This window comes from Plectropomus leopardus, chromosome 12 (genome assembly GCF_008729295.1).
Source record: "Plectropomus leopardus isolate mb chromosome 12, YSFRI_Pleo_2.0, whole genome shotgun sequence".
NCBI classification, from domain to species: Eukaryota; Metazoa; Chordata; class Actinopteri; order Perciformes; family Serranidae; genus Plectropomus; species Plectropomus leopardus.
The window spans coordinates 25783803-25797480 of record NC_056474.1 but is presented as its reverse complement, the minus strand read 5'-3'; the positions used below and the strand labels follow the sequence as shown (position 1 = coordinate 25797480).

At 38.1% G+C, this 13678-nt stretch overlaps 2 protein-coding genes across 2 annotated transcripts in view; both read left to right on the top strand.

Annotated features, from left to right (window-relative positions):
- The window catches only part of LOC121951317 (disco-interacting protein 2 homolog C-like), a 220820-nt gene that overhangs the window by 108735 nt on the left and 98407 nt on the right, over positions 1-13678 (top strand). The window contains 1 exon segment of the mRNA XM_042497594.1: positions 5038-5109. Within this exon segment, the coding sequence (XP_042353528.1) occupies positions 5038-5109 (72 nt within the window).
- Positions 8429-10342, top strand: LOC121951316 (tripartite motif-containing protein 16-like). Its single transcript, XM_042497593.1, has one exon. It carries the CDS (start codon positions 8443-8445, stop codon positions 10141-10143), a length of 1701 nt encoding a protein of 566 aa, XP_042353527.1. The 5' UTR covers positions 8429-8442; the 3' UTR covers positions 10144-10342.

Below are 13678 nucleotides of genomic sequence, written 5' to 3'. Positions count from 1 at the left end.
CCATATGAACTATATTTTTCTCTCTAAGTTTGTTTGGATTTGGACTAAATATAGAGAAGCAGGCTTGTGACTGAAGAGTTTGACCCCTAGACTTTCATTTTTTTCCACTTTCTGCAAGCCACATGCTGGAGCTGGCCAACAGATAAGACTGTAGTTAAACTGAGCAGCTTCCAGATGTGAATGTGTGTATCATATCAGCACATTTGCCCCGTTTTAACACGTGATCAGACAGCATGCAGATACATTACTTGGTACTGACATTTAATCCATAGGCCTATGCGTTTAAACTTGGTTTTTTAAACTGCAGCAGCAAAAATGCTTTATTGCATTTTTTTGTAGATTTGATGAGGCTGGGCAATTTATTGACATGACATTGTGATATTGGCTTAGATTTTGGATGCATTGTATTGTTGTCTTTTCCATGTTATAAAGGCTGCGGTACAGTAAAGTGATGTAATTGTACTCAATTTACCAGAATGTTCTAGCTTCTCTATAATTTTCCCATACCCACTTAGTAATTATATCCACATTACTGATGGTTATTTTTCAAAAATCTAATTGTAAATATTTTGTAAAAGCACCTATACCAATGCCCCACAGTGTTGTTGCAATATCGACAATTGGTCAGAAATATCCTTATATTTGATTTTAAGCCCCAATATCTGTCCATTTTTCTCAATTTCAGTTCACGGTAATATTTTCTATTATTTACTTACATTTATTATTTAAAATAATAAAAAGTTCTCTGCTTTTAAATGTTCGAAACATACTGTTACCTTATGTATTTTGTTATTATAATCTGTCTGGGAATAGTTTATTGCTCAGCGATTAGTTATCTTAGACATATTCTTGGCACAGAAAGTACTAACATAACACCATTTACCTCCACTATAGTTGTCTGGAGATGAACTGATTTTATCGGTTTATTTTCCTACATCTTTAGCTAATAAAACCATCAAAAAAATCCATTGGATTATCTCAAAAATGTTAAAATAAGTGTGTCTTTGAGGTTAAAACATGACAGAGGTGACATGCAAAGAAAGTTTTATTAACATCAGCTCCCACGCATACATTTATTTAAGGATGGAGTATTGTAAGAGTTCAGTTTTTTTTTTATTGTTGTCATCATAGCTCATCTCATGTCTTCGGAGGTTTACATTTCTTAGCAACGGTATTTCAAACAGTGCGCTTTTATCTCCTGTATGGGTCAAACTGACAGAAACTGTTAACTTTGTATGTGTGATTCAGAGAGCTTTAAGTCAAAGGTTTCATCGTAGCCTCTCGCTATACTGCTTTGATATGAAACATGTTGTCAGGCACCGTGTGTGTGTGTTTGGATGAAAAGGAAACCTCCTTACACCAACTCTCTCTGACCCTTCTTTAACGGCCTGTGGCGACGTCACCAAAGAAAGAGACAGACAGTTTGGAAGGAGGCAGTAGAGGAATAACAGAGTCTGAGTCATCCCTCCTTCTTCTGTCTCTATTTAAAGATCTTCATCCTTCCATCCTCTCCAGCTGCTTCTTCATTCCTGCCCCTATTTTTTTGTTGCTTTTTTGGAACCTGGATCTTATTGTTATAGTATCATAGTTCAGTTTTATAAGTATAAAACTGAACTATGATACCAATTTAATTACTAAATAAAAGGTAGAAACACGAGCAGATGAAACATGTAGTATACAAAAACCCAAACATATCTGCTAAAATTTGGTCAAATTATTAACAAAGGTGACCGATGTAAATATCAGTTACAGTTCGCAGGCAGACGCCTTGCTTCCGCTTTAATCAATAAATCTTTTGAACCTGCAGAAACTGATTTTTGCAGAACACTTGATAATAAAAATTAATTGTTAATGTCAAGGCTAGATTAGTACCAACATTTCAGGTGAAGAAATCTGAATTTTTTTGAATTGGGTGTGGTGTACACTGCATTCAAATGAATCCAGGTGGCACTGTAGAACATCAGCTAGCTTAACAAAGCAAACAGCACATCATTATTAAAACAGTCAGTGTAAATGTGTGATGTTTAATATTTAGGAATAATTTGTGATGATGCTTTTACATTAAAGCTTCCTCTATTTGTAACAGTGAATTGGCTTCATCAGCCACCCTGCTAGAGGTTATTTCTTAAGATTCAGATAGAAATAGAGATGTCACATAGGCAAACCCAATCTCACGCTAAAGCACATGGATCAGTTAAGGATTTTGTCATTTTGATAAAGGGACTTGTTGTTATTGACAAGAATAAAGGTGCAGTAGCATTCAGAAACTTAAAAACACAACGACAGTGTCTTGGTTTTCTGCACTGTAGCTCCTGACTAGACTGACACACTGACTGACAGACTGACTGACTGTCCATCTCACTGCCTGATTGGATGGAGATTGCTAACATGAAGCTGTTACAATATCTAACAAAACATCTCTCTGACTGACATGTTCATTTCACTTGGACTTCTCTCCCCTGATAGAAGAAAGTCAAGAAGATGGCTGGCAGTGTGTGTGTGTGTGTGTGTGTGTGTGTGTGTGTGTGTGTGTGTGTGTGTGTGTGCGTGTGTGTGTGTGTGTGTGTGTGTGTGTTAATGTCACTTCAAGAATTCCATGTTTTGAAGACAAGGTCAGACCTCCTCCCATTTATCCCTTGTGTCTCCCTCAGTGTCTCTTTTTCTCTTTTCAGAAACATTCACCAGCTCCTCTTGCTCTCTGCAGGGTAGTTAGCTCCCCTACCAGAGATGCTAATTATTGCCATGTGCCTCGCCTTCATGCTACCAGCAGCGCACACACACACACACACACACACACACACACACACACACACAGTGCTGGCATCGTCACCGATGACGTCCGTGCCCACAGTCGGTTTCTTGATCCGAGCCAGTTAGTCACATCCATGTGTGTTTAAGGAGGATTTGTCAAGTCAGTCGCGCAAACAGCTTTCTCCGTGTTCGACAAATCCGCTGCAGATTTAGCGTCACTCAGGTCTGTTTCATGCATCTCTCGCTGTTTGAGTCAGGCGATGCTCTTCACTCTGATTTGTTCTGATTTTTTACTTTGAGAAATTTAGTTTGAGAAATCCTAAGATTGTGACACAGCTTATCAGTCGTCATCTGCAGTTTAAATTACGATTGTCACAACATTTCATGTCTGTGTACCAAAGCATATTTAGGCTTTATGAGTCTTTAAGAATGAATATTTACTTTTTTTTCTTTAAATAAAGGATTGCTTGGCATTTTTGAGATTTTTGTGCATGTGGTTTGCTTTAAAATAATATGCACACACTGGGACACACTTGTCCAATCATAGACGATACAAAAAACTAAAAACCACAGTTACACCAAACAAAAAGCACAACATTAGTCAATGAAATGAAAATAAAATAGTGCAAACCAGAAAGAGCATGTACGAATGAAAAATATTATGCTTGACGCAAGATTTGCCATCAAAGAATTTGACACCTTCTACTTCTGTCATCTCTTAAACTCCAATTCCCATGATGCTTTTGTCTTTTGATTTCTCTTCTCTCCTTAAGCTGTTGCCTTATTTCATGTAAAAAGTATTTGACTCATAGCGTTCTCTTAGCTGCAAGTTGGGTTGGGTTGAACACATTAATGACACTGTCAATCACAAACAAGCGCTCAGCTGACATTCATTTACTTTCCAGTGATTTCTCCAAAAATCTCTGGCTCTCTTTTCTAAAACTTTCTTTGTAAATATGACAAACTCCTCCTGTCTGGTATTCCCTGGAGGTTAAAACAGAGGGATCCTTTTTAAAAGAGCTATTGGATTCAGATGTTGTGCGTGGGAATCTGCTGATGGTACCTTTAGGTAGGCTTGATTTATCACTTCACTTTGGGAGATCAGTCAGCAAGTTTTGAGGTGGTTAGTCGCACCATGGAAGGTGAATTGAGTGCATCTGTAGAACTTTGAGTTCCAAATATATGCACATACACCCACTCACTCACTCACACACACTCACACACACACACACACACACACACACACACACACACACAGAAATGCACCATCTGGTCTTGGTTGAGTGGAGAGAATGACTAAGCATAATGTGATCAGCTTTCTCTCTGACTGCTTTGTGTTGTGATGTCTTAGACTGCAGCTTTTTGTGGATATACATTTCAGTGCAGTCTTGTTGTTTTTGCCGTTATTTGTTGGCAATGAACACTGTTTTGTGCTTAATTTTATACAAGTTTTACACCTCCATGCTGGCAATAACCATGGCCAGAGGCATTATGTTTTCAGGTTGTCTTAACATACATATGTATGTACATCCTGTTGTCAAAAACGTAATATCTCAAGAACACCGTGAGGGAATTTCTTCAAACTTGGCACAAACATCCACTTGGACTCTAGAATGAACTGTTAAGATTTTGGTGGTCAAAGGTAAAGGGTTTCCCCTTGAGTTTCCTTAAATCTGGCACAATCTTGAATGTAAGAATTAAGTGAATACAAATTGTTTTTCAAAAGTCAAGGTCACTGTGACGTGACAAAACGTCTTTTTGGCCATAATTCAAGAACTCATATGCTAATTATGACAAAATTTCACACAAATGTCTAATAGCATATGATGATAAAGTGATGACATGTTACATCCAAAAGGTCAGAGGTCAGCTTCGCAGTGCCAGCATTATATTCTGCAAAAACACTTTGGTCAGACATTTGGTTTTAGATACTGGACATTAGATACTGAACTGGTGACACCAGGGTGTCTTCTTTGAAACTGTGCTAATTGTATAGATCTTTCCTGCTGCCAACGGGGAGGACATGTGTAAAGGATCCATGTTTTTACAGACATGGATGTAAACTGTTGGTGTAACTTGAGCTGTTTGCAGAGTCATACATCCGCAAGCTGGTGATTCTAGTAAACCTTAGCTATGGTATTCTAGCTTTAATAACTCAGATGAACTTGCATTTGTAACAATGGACGTACTTCATTTCATACTGCGACTTTGACGGCTTTACTATTACATTTATATTAAAAAATACAGAAAGTAAATATCTCTTTCTCTGTGTGTTTTCTCTGACAGGTGATATCACACAGAAGGGCTATGAGAAGAAGCGATCCAAGCTGATTGGAGCCTTCTTCCCACAAACACCAGGTAAACAGACTTCTCTTCACATTTTTGTGCAGCGCTTTTGATAAATGTCTGCTCGTGGAGCATTGTTTTGGTTTGTTTTATTAAAGCATCTTGTAGAAATATGAAAAAATGATACCAAACAAGTAGAGGGGAGAAAAAATTGCCGAAAGACCACCATGCAGATGCATGATTTAAGTTTTTTTTCCGTTGAGATGAAAAATCTTTTTCATTAGAGAACTAGTCGAGAAAAGCAGAATCACAGCAAATAGAACATGTGAAAAAGGTTGTTACTAAACAACAAAATGATAAACAAATTCAGAATAGGGTCATACTCAAAAGTTTAAATCATTTTAAAAACTTATTGAAGGCTGGGCACTTACTGTGGTCATAACATTGAAAAGAGTGACAACTATCTCTGACTTTTCACTCTTGCAGGCCACTGAAGTATTGATGAGTTTAAGCATGGGTCTTTGATGACTTTCTTAAAGGAGAGTGCTAACAAGTTCTTAACAATCAACTCAACATTCTGATCCTAGAATGAGAAAATCTGGGATGGTAAAATCGGATATCCGGGTAAGATCATATTTTTTATTTGACAGGTTTCTATTAATGATTTTTGACTATTGCTTCTTCTGTTTTTTTTTTCATCTTTTCTCTTATTATGTGTATCGTAATGCACCAAAAAAACAATGCAGATTCCACATGTGAAGCCCACTTAGTGATAAACCTGGTTGTTTTTCTGGGTTTACACAACCAAACAGATCCAAACACTCTTGTTATTCTATTCATATTCATATTTAGCACATGCGATTAAAATGCTCAGATGTTTGGATGCATGTTCTAATCCTAATAGGACTACTGCAAGCCTAAGAACTAATTTTACTACATTCTTTCATAGTAATGCATACATTTGAGTGTGCAGTATCTTCCTGTACTTGCTGGACTTTAACTATAGATGCATAAAACCCAACTTTCCTTTTTTGTTTAAAGTAGAGAATGCTGTCGTTTTCCTCTACCTTCGAAACCGGACACCCCATGAACACTTTGTTGACGTGCTGAGGATGTTAACCACAGCAAAAAAAAGACACTTGCTTGGGCAAGTATGTGTTGGTTTTACAAAGAGAAAATTATTCTCATGAAGCATGCGGTGGTCTTTGTTTCACTGAAAAGGCCCTACAGGCGAGAATAGCAGAAATACTTATTTATTTAGATGTTTCTGCTTTTTTTCCAGTAAGCGCTGTTAAGGTTTGGTTTTCTTCTGAGAGGAAACTGGAGAGTTTGATTTTTCCCCATGGGATATGCGTTGATTCTGATCTCTGTACATTAATAAATCATCACCAGTTGAACTGTTTTTGGTAACGCATCACGAATGGATGTTATTGAGTCTGAACACAAAGGATCTAAAAGTCCATTTCGCTGCAAGATGCCGCATCAGACTGACTGCTAAGGATGGGACGGGAGCGTCACAGGAGACCACCAGACACACTGGCACTGCCAGAGCTATTCCTGGAATATACTGTGTGTGTGTGTGTGTGTGTGAGAGAGAGAGAGAGAGAAAGAGAGAAAGAGAGAGAGAGAGAAAGAGAGAGAGGGAGGGTGTGTTCATTGGGGGGGGGGGATGTCGGGAAATGCATTATGGGAAGGAATGAAGGGTGTGGGATGGAGAAAATGTGTGGTATTCACATCTAAACCCAGTGGGGGGTCGTCCCTAGTTCACTATGGAGGTACCGGATGACACACACTCCTCTGTGCACTACCATGCACGCACGCACGCACGCACGCACGCACGCACGCACGCACGCACGCACGCACGCACGCACGCACACGCATTATGACCCTTTACTTCTTGTTACTTATCAAACCTGTACCCACTTTAACCAGTAACACAAAATTATGCTCATGCATACACACAATACTCCTCTTCTCTCATTTTCAGGCCGTCTGTAACACACACACACACACACACACACACACACACACACACACACACACACACACACACACATACCCAACCAGTAACGCAGTTTCCTTCCCGGTAATGTATTTCAGCTCTAAGGCCTGTTAATCCGCATTGCTTGGTACACAGTCAGGCTGTTATCGTTTGATTAAAGCATTTACAGTGTTCAGAGTAATGGATTTCCCCAGTTACCAAAGATTTACATGGTTTCACACCATATAATCTATGGTGTTAGTTAAGGTGTTTCCTCAGAGGGGACTTTGGTATCATGAGATCCAGCTTGCCATCCTTTTAATATCCGCCCCCAAAAAAGTGAAAATACTTTTCAGTTATTATCGATTAATACACTAGGTAATGTGAAGTTTTTTTTTCTCTAACCACCAATTTCAAAAGGTCACAGTTGTGATATTAGTGCATATTTACTGTTCCCTTTCAAACAGCAAACATTATTATGTGAATGTATGGTATCACACAGTTAATTTCTATTCCAGGTAGCAAGTTAATGAAAGACTGGAAGCCTCTAACTCTGGTAAGGTGGAGGGTTGTGAAAAGAGTTGGCTGATATATGTTGACCTATATAGATAGACCAGTGGTAATGGTTAGACCGGCCTTACTTTGATGGTTGTAATCGTCGTCAAATGTCTTCCTAAAGTCCACCAAACAAATGTGAAGTAGAGGAAAACACCCATGACCCCTCCAGTGTCCTTTACGAGAGTAAATATCTGGCCCGTTGTTCCAAGACTTCAGCATATCAGGGAGAATATTAAAACCCCCCGGCTGTTTTTTTCTTTGTACCTTTGTGACCTCGGTCAGAGTGATTGGCAAGGCTTCCCTTGAGTTCTTTGGCACTATCCTCTGCACAGGGTGTGTCAGTTGGGTTCAGGGCTTCCTCAGAATTACTTTTAACGTCCAACAATGCCCCCAGTCATTGCCAGTCTCTGCTAAGAATATAAACCTCTAAGTTTTGCTAAGGGTTTGCACTACATCCCCTGGGGCTATGGCACAAAAGGCTGACTGTGTCAGGTGGCTGCTGAGCATTGTTTGAATACCATAGTCATTTGATAACTGTCTTGCCAGATCCTGATTCTGAAATTAACTTACACCTAAACAAATTCAATCTAATCTTTAACCTAAAATAACACTTTTTGTCAAACACCTACACTTAACATATCCTGTACAAAAAAGTTTTCATATTCATTATTATATAATGAATCAGCTGTTGTTCCTGCTATTATCATAACGTCTCAAACCTGAATAATCAGACATTACGAGAACCAGGAAGCCACTCCTCTTTTAGGAATGAAGGAAAGCCTGCAAAGCCCTCCCTGTCCTACATATTTAGATGAAGACAAACTCCTTTAGTCATTTCTTATCTTTCAGTTAGCAGACACCTGCTCATGTCAAAAGGCAACATGGCACAAGGGATTCAACTTGATCAGGCAAAATTCTGCTGCCCAATCTGTCTGGATCTACTGAGGGATCCGGTGACTATTCCTTGTGGTCACAGCTACTGCATGCACTGTATTAAGGACCACTTAGATCAAGACGATCATCGGAGGATCTACAGCTGCCCTCAGTGCAGGCAGATCTTCAACCCGAGGCCTGCTGTGGTGAAAAATAACATGTTGGCAGTCGTAGTGGAGGAACTGAAGAAGACCAGAGTCCAAGCTGCTCCTGTCAGTCAGTGCTATGCTGGACCTGAAGATGTGGCCTGTGATGTGTGCAAGGTGAAAGCCTTTAAATCCTGTCTGCAGTGTCTGGCTTCTTATTGCGAGAGACACCTCCAGTCTCACTATGACGTAGCTCCCTTAAGGAAACATAAGCTGGTGGAAGCAACTGCAAAGCTTCAGGAGAACATCTGCTCCCGTCACCAAGAAGTGATGAAGTTGTTCTGTCGCACTGATCAGCGTTGCATCTGTTATCTCTGTTCGAAGGATGACCACAAAGGCCATACCAAAGTCTCAGCTGCAGCAGAAAGAACTGAGAAGCAGAGAGAACTTTGGGTGACTCTGAAAAAAATCCAGCAGAGGATCCAGGACAAAGAGAAAGATGTGAAGTTGTTTCAACAGGAAGAAGATGCCGTTAATAACTCTGCCGAAAATGCACTTAGGAACACTGAGAAGACCCTCACCGAGCTAATCAGTATCATTGAGAGAAGAGTTTCTGATGTTAGGGAGAAGGTTAAATCTCGGCAGACAACCGAAGTGGGGCGGTACAGAAAAGTTCGGGAGAAGCTGGAGCAGGAGATCACTGAGCTGAAGAGGAGAGACACTGAGCTGAAGAAGCTCTCACACACTGAGGATCACACTCATTTTTTATTAAATTACCCCTCTTTGGCACGTCTCAGTGAGTCTAAAGTCCCACCTAGTTTCAAAGTCCGCAGACTGCGATACTTTGAGAAGGTTACAGTGGCTCTGTCAGAGGCCAAAGATAAACTGCAGGAGGTTCTTCGTGAAGAATATGTAAAGATCTCAAAGACAGTAACTGAAGCAGATGTTTCACCACCAAATCCACTAGCAGAGCCCACGACCAGAGTGGACTTCTTACAGTACGCACGCCAAGTAACTCTGGATCCAAACACTGCGAACACACATCTGTCAATATCCAAGGGGAACAGAAAGGCAGCATACATGAGAGAAGAACAGAAGTATTCTGTTCATCCAGAAAGGTTTCAAAGTTCCTGGCAGGTCCTGAGTCGAGAGAGTCTGACTGGGCGCTGCTACTGGGAAGTGGAGAGGAGCGGGAGAGGAGTTCTGCTAGCAGTTGCATACAAACATATCAGCAGAGAAGGGGACATGGCTAAATGCATGTTTGGACTCAATGATAAGTCCTGGGCATTGGATTGTTACATGAATAGTTTAGAATTTAGACATAACAATGCAAAAACTGCCATCCCAGATATTAATGGAAAGGATACAGATAAATGGGCCTCAAGGTTAGGAGTGTACCTGGATCATGGTGCAGGTATTCTGTCCTTCTACAGCATCTCTGAAACCATGACTCTCCTCCACAGAGTCCAGACCACATTCACTCAGCCGCTCTATGCTGGACTTTGGCTTTCAGAAGGAGCTGCTGCTGAGTTGTGTGAGCTCAAGTAGACTGAAGTTAATGAGGTTAGTTAGCTAACCTCACCACTAACATATAGTTAACTAAAAAAAAGTAAAAGTGCTTTAAGAATTTAACTACTGATGGGGGTGTAACTGCTCTTACTATTGGGGATATGAAAAGTGTGTAATATTTATTAATTTACTGTATTCTTTTGTCTATGAAAATGTATTGTTCATACATTTTAAATATAGAAGTGGATAAAAGAGGACAGTATTTCTCTTTGAAATGTTGTGAGGTAAATATACACAGTCTTACATGGATGAAGTCAAACATCTTTAGTTTGTTACCTTCAGGACTTTATAAGAAATCAACGTGATAATGGTTGATTTTATGGGTCAGTGAATAGTTCCCTAATAACTTCAAAGATGTCAAATGAAAAGAATGACCGAGATTTGAAGGAAATTATAGTAATTTCTTTGAAATTGGAGACTCCCTTTAAACTCACATTTGGAAAATAATTTTTTCTTGTTGTCTAAACAAATATCCATTTTTTGCTTGTCAGCTGCCTTTAATGTGTCAGTTATACTAGCAGATAATTTAATAGTTAATTAATAATCATTATTCCAATTGAACTTTAAATCTTTCCTACAAGTACACTGTAAAAAGAAACCTTTTTCTTCAAAAAGTTAGTGCCTGGGCTTCCTTAAAGCAAAGCAAATTGAATCATTACAAAATGACATCAACTCCTCAAATTCAGTCAACAATATTTTTTACAGCAGCCAGGACACCATCTGTTTTAAATGGAAACAAATAGCTTCTTTTTACAGTGTAGTGCCATATTAAAGACTTGAAAACTGTTTGGTATTATTAGGAAACTAGAACCATAAAATAACATGGTTTCTTTTTATTTGCAGATGTTTCTGGCAAACTCATTGACTCTTAGCATTAGCATTATTGAACTTATCCGCATATTAAACAGATAATGAAAGCCATGAATATGCACATTTACTTATATAAAAAGGTTACTTCCTCATGTCACTTTGCAGTTGATCTTGGCAGTGCTTGTTCAGAATCAATGACACCTGCACAGTGGCTGCTCAGTGACTTGACACTAATACTGTGATTCATAGTGATTCTTATCTAACAGGAAATAAAAAGAAGAAGAAACAAACTGTAGCTGGTTTATGTGTGACATGTCTGTCATCACAAAAATCTTCCAGCTTACATTTGAAGCCACTGGATCCCGCCAGTAATAACAAGCAAATTGTCTGGCTGGAAGTATTGTCATCGGTTTGTGAACATTGCAAAATTTGTTGATACTAAAGTAACAATATCGGATTATAAACGCCCCACTTCTTCTGTATATATTTCTGTCTTAGCTGTGAATATGTTCTGTAACAATGCCAGGAAAAACTCCTGTGCACTCTCTGAACTTTTATGTTACTTGGCTGTGGTAGACCTCTCTAGACACCCAGAAATTCAGCTTAAATTATTTGTAAAAATTAAAATTATACTGAGCTGTAGAATACATTTGTAGATATAATTGTTGGAATAATAATACAAATCATTGGTAATAAAAAGAGTTTATGTGTAGATGTTCATTTGAGTCTCTGCCCAGGGTGTGAGTTGTAAATTCATATTCTGTGTAAACAAACGAACAAATATAGACCACCACCTCCTGGAAACTTGAATTATTCTCTTTTCAGGTAAACAGGTACAGGTTATTTGGGGTGAGAACACAAAGCAGACAAGCCACAGAAATGTGTCATAGTGCACTGTGTAATGCTTACACATACAGATTAAAAGCTTGACACATTATGTTGTGAAACATCTGCATTCAGTGACACAGGAGTTATGGGGTTTTCCATCACTTTAGGAAATGAAACTTTTTTTAAAAAAATATTATGTTTCGTATATTTTATGGAGTGAGTTGAACATAATAAACTTTTTCACCCCAATCTTTCTTGTCTGTAAATATTTCTAATAGAGATCCAAACACTAATAATGTTCATAATGAACTGTTTTGTTTGTAATCTTTGGACAACTTAAATAAACTTTATGACTTTGGCTAGCTATGGAGTTATACAATATATACAATATTATATGTTTGATCATAATCTTGGCTCTCTTTACAAAGTTCAAGACGTTTTGTGATATTGATAAAAGTATTGTTTTAGTATCCATACCAAAGCTCAGGTCTTTTATTGGTACTTGCATTGAAACATTTCAGATGATTTGTGCAAGCTTGATGATGCAGACTTCAAAGTGCCCAAACCTGTTAAATGAATGAGTTACTTCATATTAAAATTCTTGGTTAGTTTATAATAAGTCAGTGTGAACCTGAAAAGTACATCTTGATTAGATGAGAATCAAACTTCTTGCAAATGAGATCAGCCACCTCTTCCACTGTTCAGCATTTATGGACCATCCCAGTGGGAATACTTGAGTTCATCTCTTATTCAGAGCAGGCTTTGAGCCGTGCAGTGTGAACCTTTTAATGATTAATTAATGATTAATTTAGGCCTTTTGTTAGCTGGATTTTCTTCACTTTTCTTTGATCTGAGAGCACATCACAAATTTTAAATTATACACCAAGAACAGCTGAGACACTTTAAACGGAAGATATGGTTTATTGTTAAGTGTAAAGCTGCCAGGCAACTGGAAGTGGCACTGGAACTGCAAGTTTTCATTTCTGCTCACTGTACATTTGTTGTTTTAATCTATAAATTCAATATATTATCAACTTCATTAAGATTACTGTTTTAAAAGAGCTGATTATGTGAGCTCATGGTATTATATGTTGTATATAAATATCATTTATTTATGGTATGTTATCCTTTTACAACAATTTTAAAAATAGACATGAATTTTAAATTCTTTTGTGTATATTTTTTGTATTTTAGAGTAGACTGAATCACTGTGACATTGCGCTAATATCAACAATCACTTCCTAGTAGACAACTTGCTATCATTTTTCCCATCTGTGAACTCTGCAAATTTGTTGAAAGGTATTTCTTTTGTCATTTTCATCCATAACTGTAACATTTAAAGATATATAGGTAAACACAATGGTCTGACCTATCTGTTGTTTCTGCTGTGCTTAGTTTATGTGCTGTGTTGCATTGCTTGCGTTTTTTGAAAAAGAAATCTATTGGCACAGAAGGTAATGTATCGCTCTGGATGGAGACCGCAGCAAAATGCATTTTAGCCAACTTATACAGATTAAATCATCTTTAGTGTATGCTATATTTTGAATATTTTCTCTGCTTTACCTAGCTGATCAAGGCAATGGTTAACCAGAAGCTTTTGTATTTTGCAAAGTGAAATGATTTTTTATGTCAATGAAGTCTTGTGGCTTTCAGATGAGGGCTTTAGTTCCCTGCCGGAAAGCCTCTCTAATGGCAAGGTGGAGCTGTGAAATTAAATAATATGAAATTATCTAAATATATCATTAACATAATATTCATAATATTGTTTTTTTTTTTGTTTTGTTTTTTTTTTTTACCTTGGCTAAAAACTAACCAGTTTAGGCTGAATTTGCTTAGTGCCATTTAATTTTGTGTATGTGTTATGGGTGATTTCTAC

Coding starts and splice junctions, on each gene's coding strand:
- LOC121951316 (XM_042497593.1), top strand. CDS start 8,443: ATGTCAAAAGGCAACATGGCACAAGGGATTCAACTTGATCAGGCAAAA.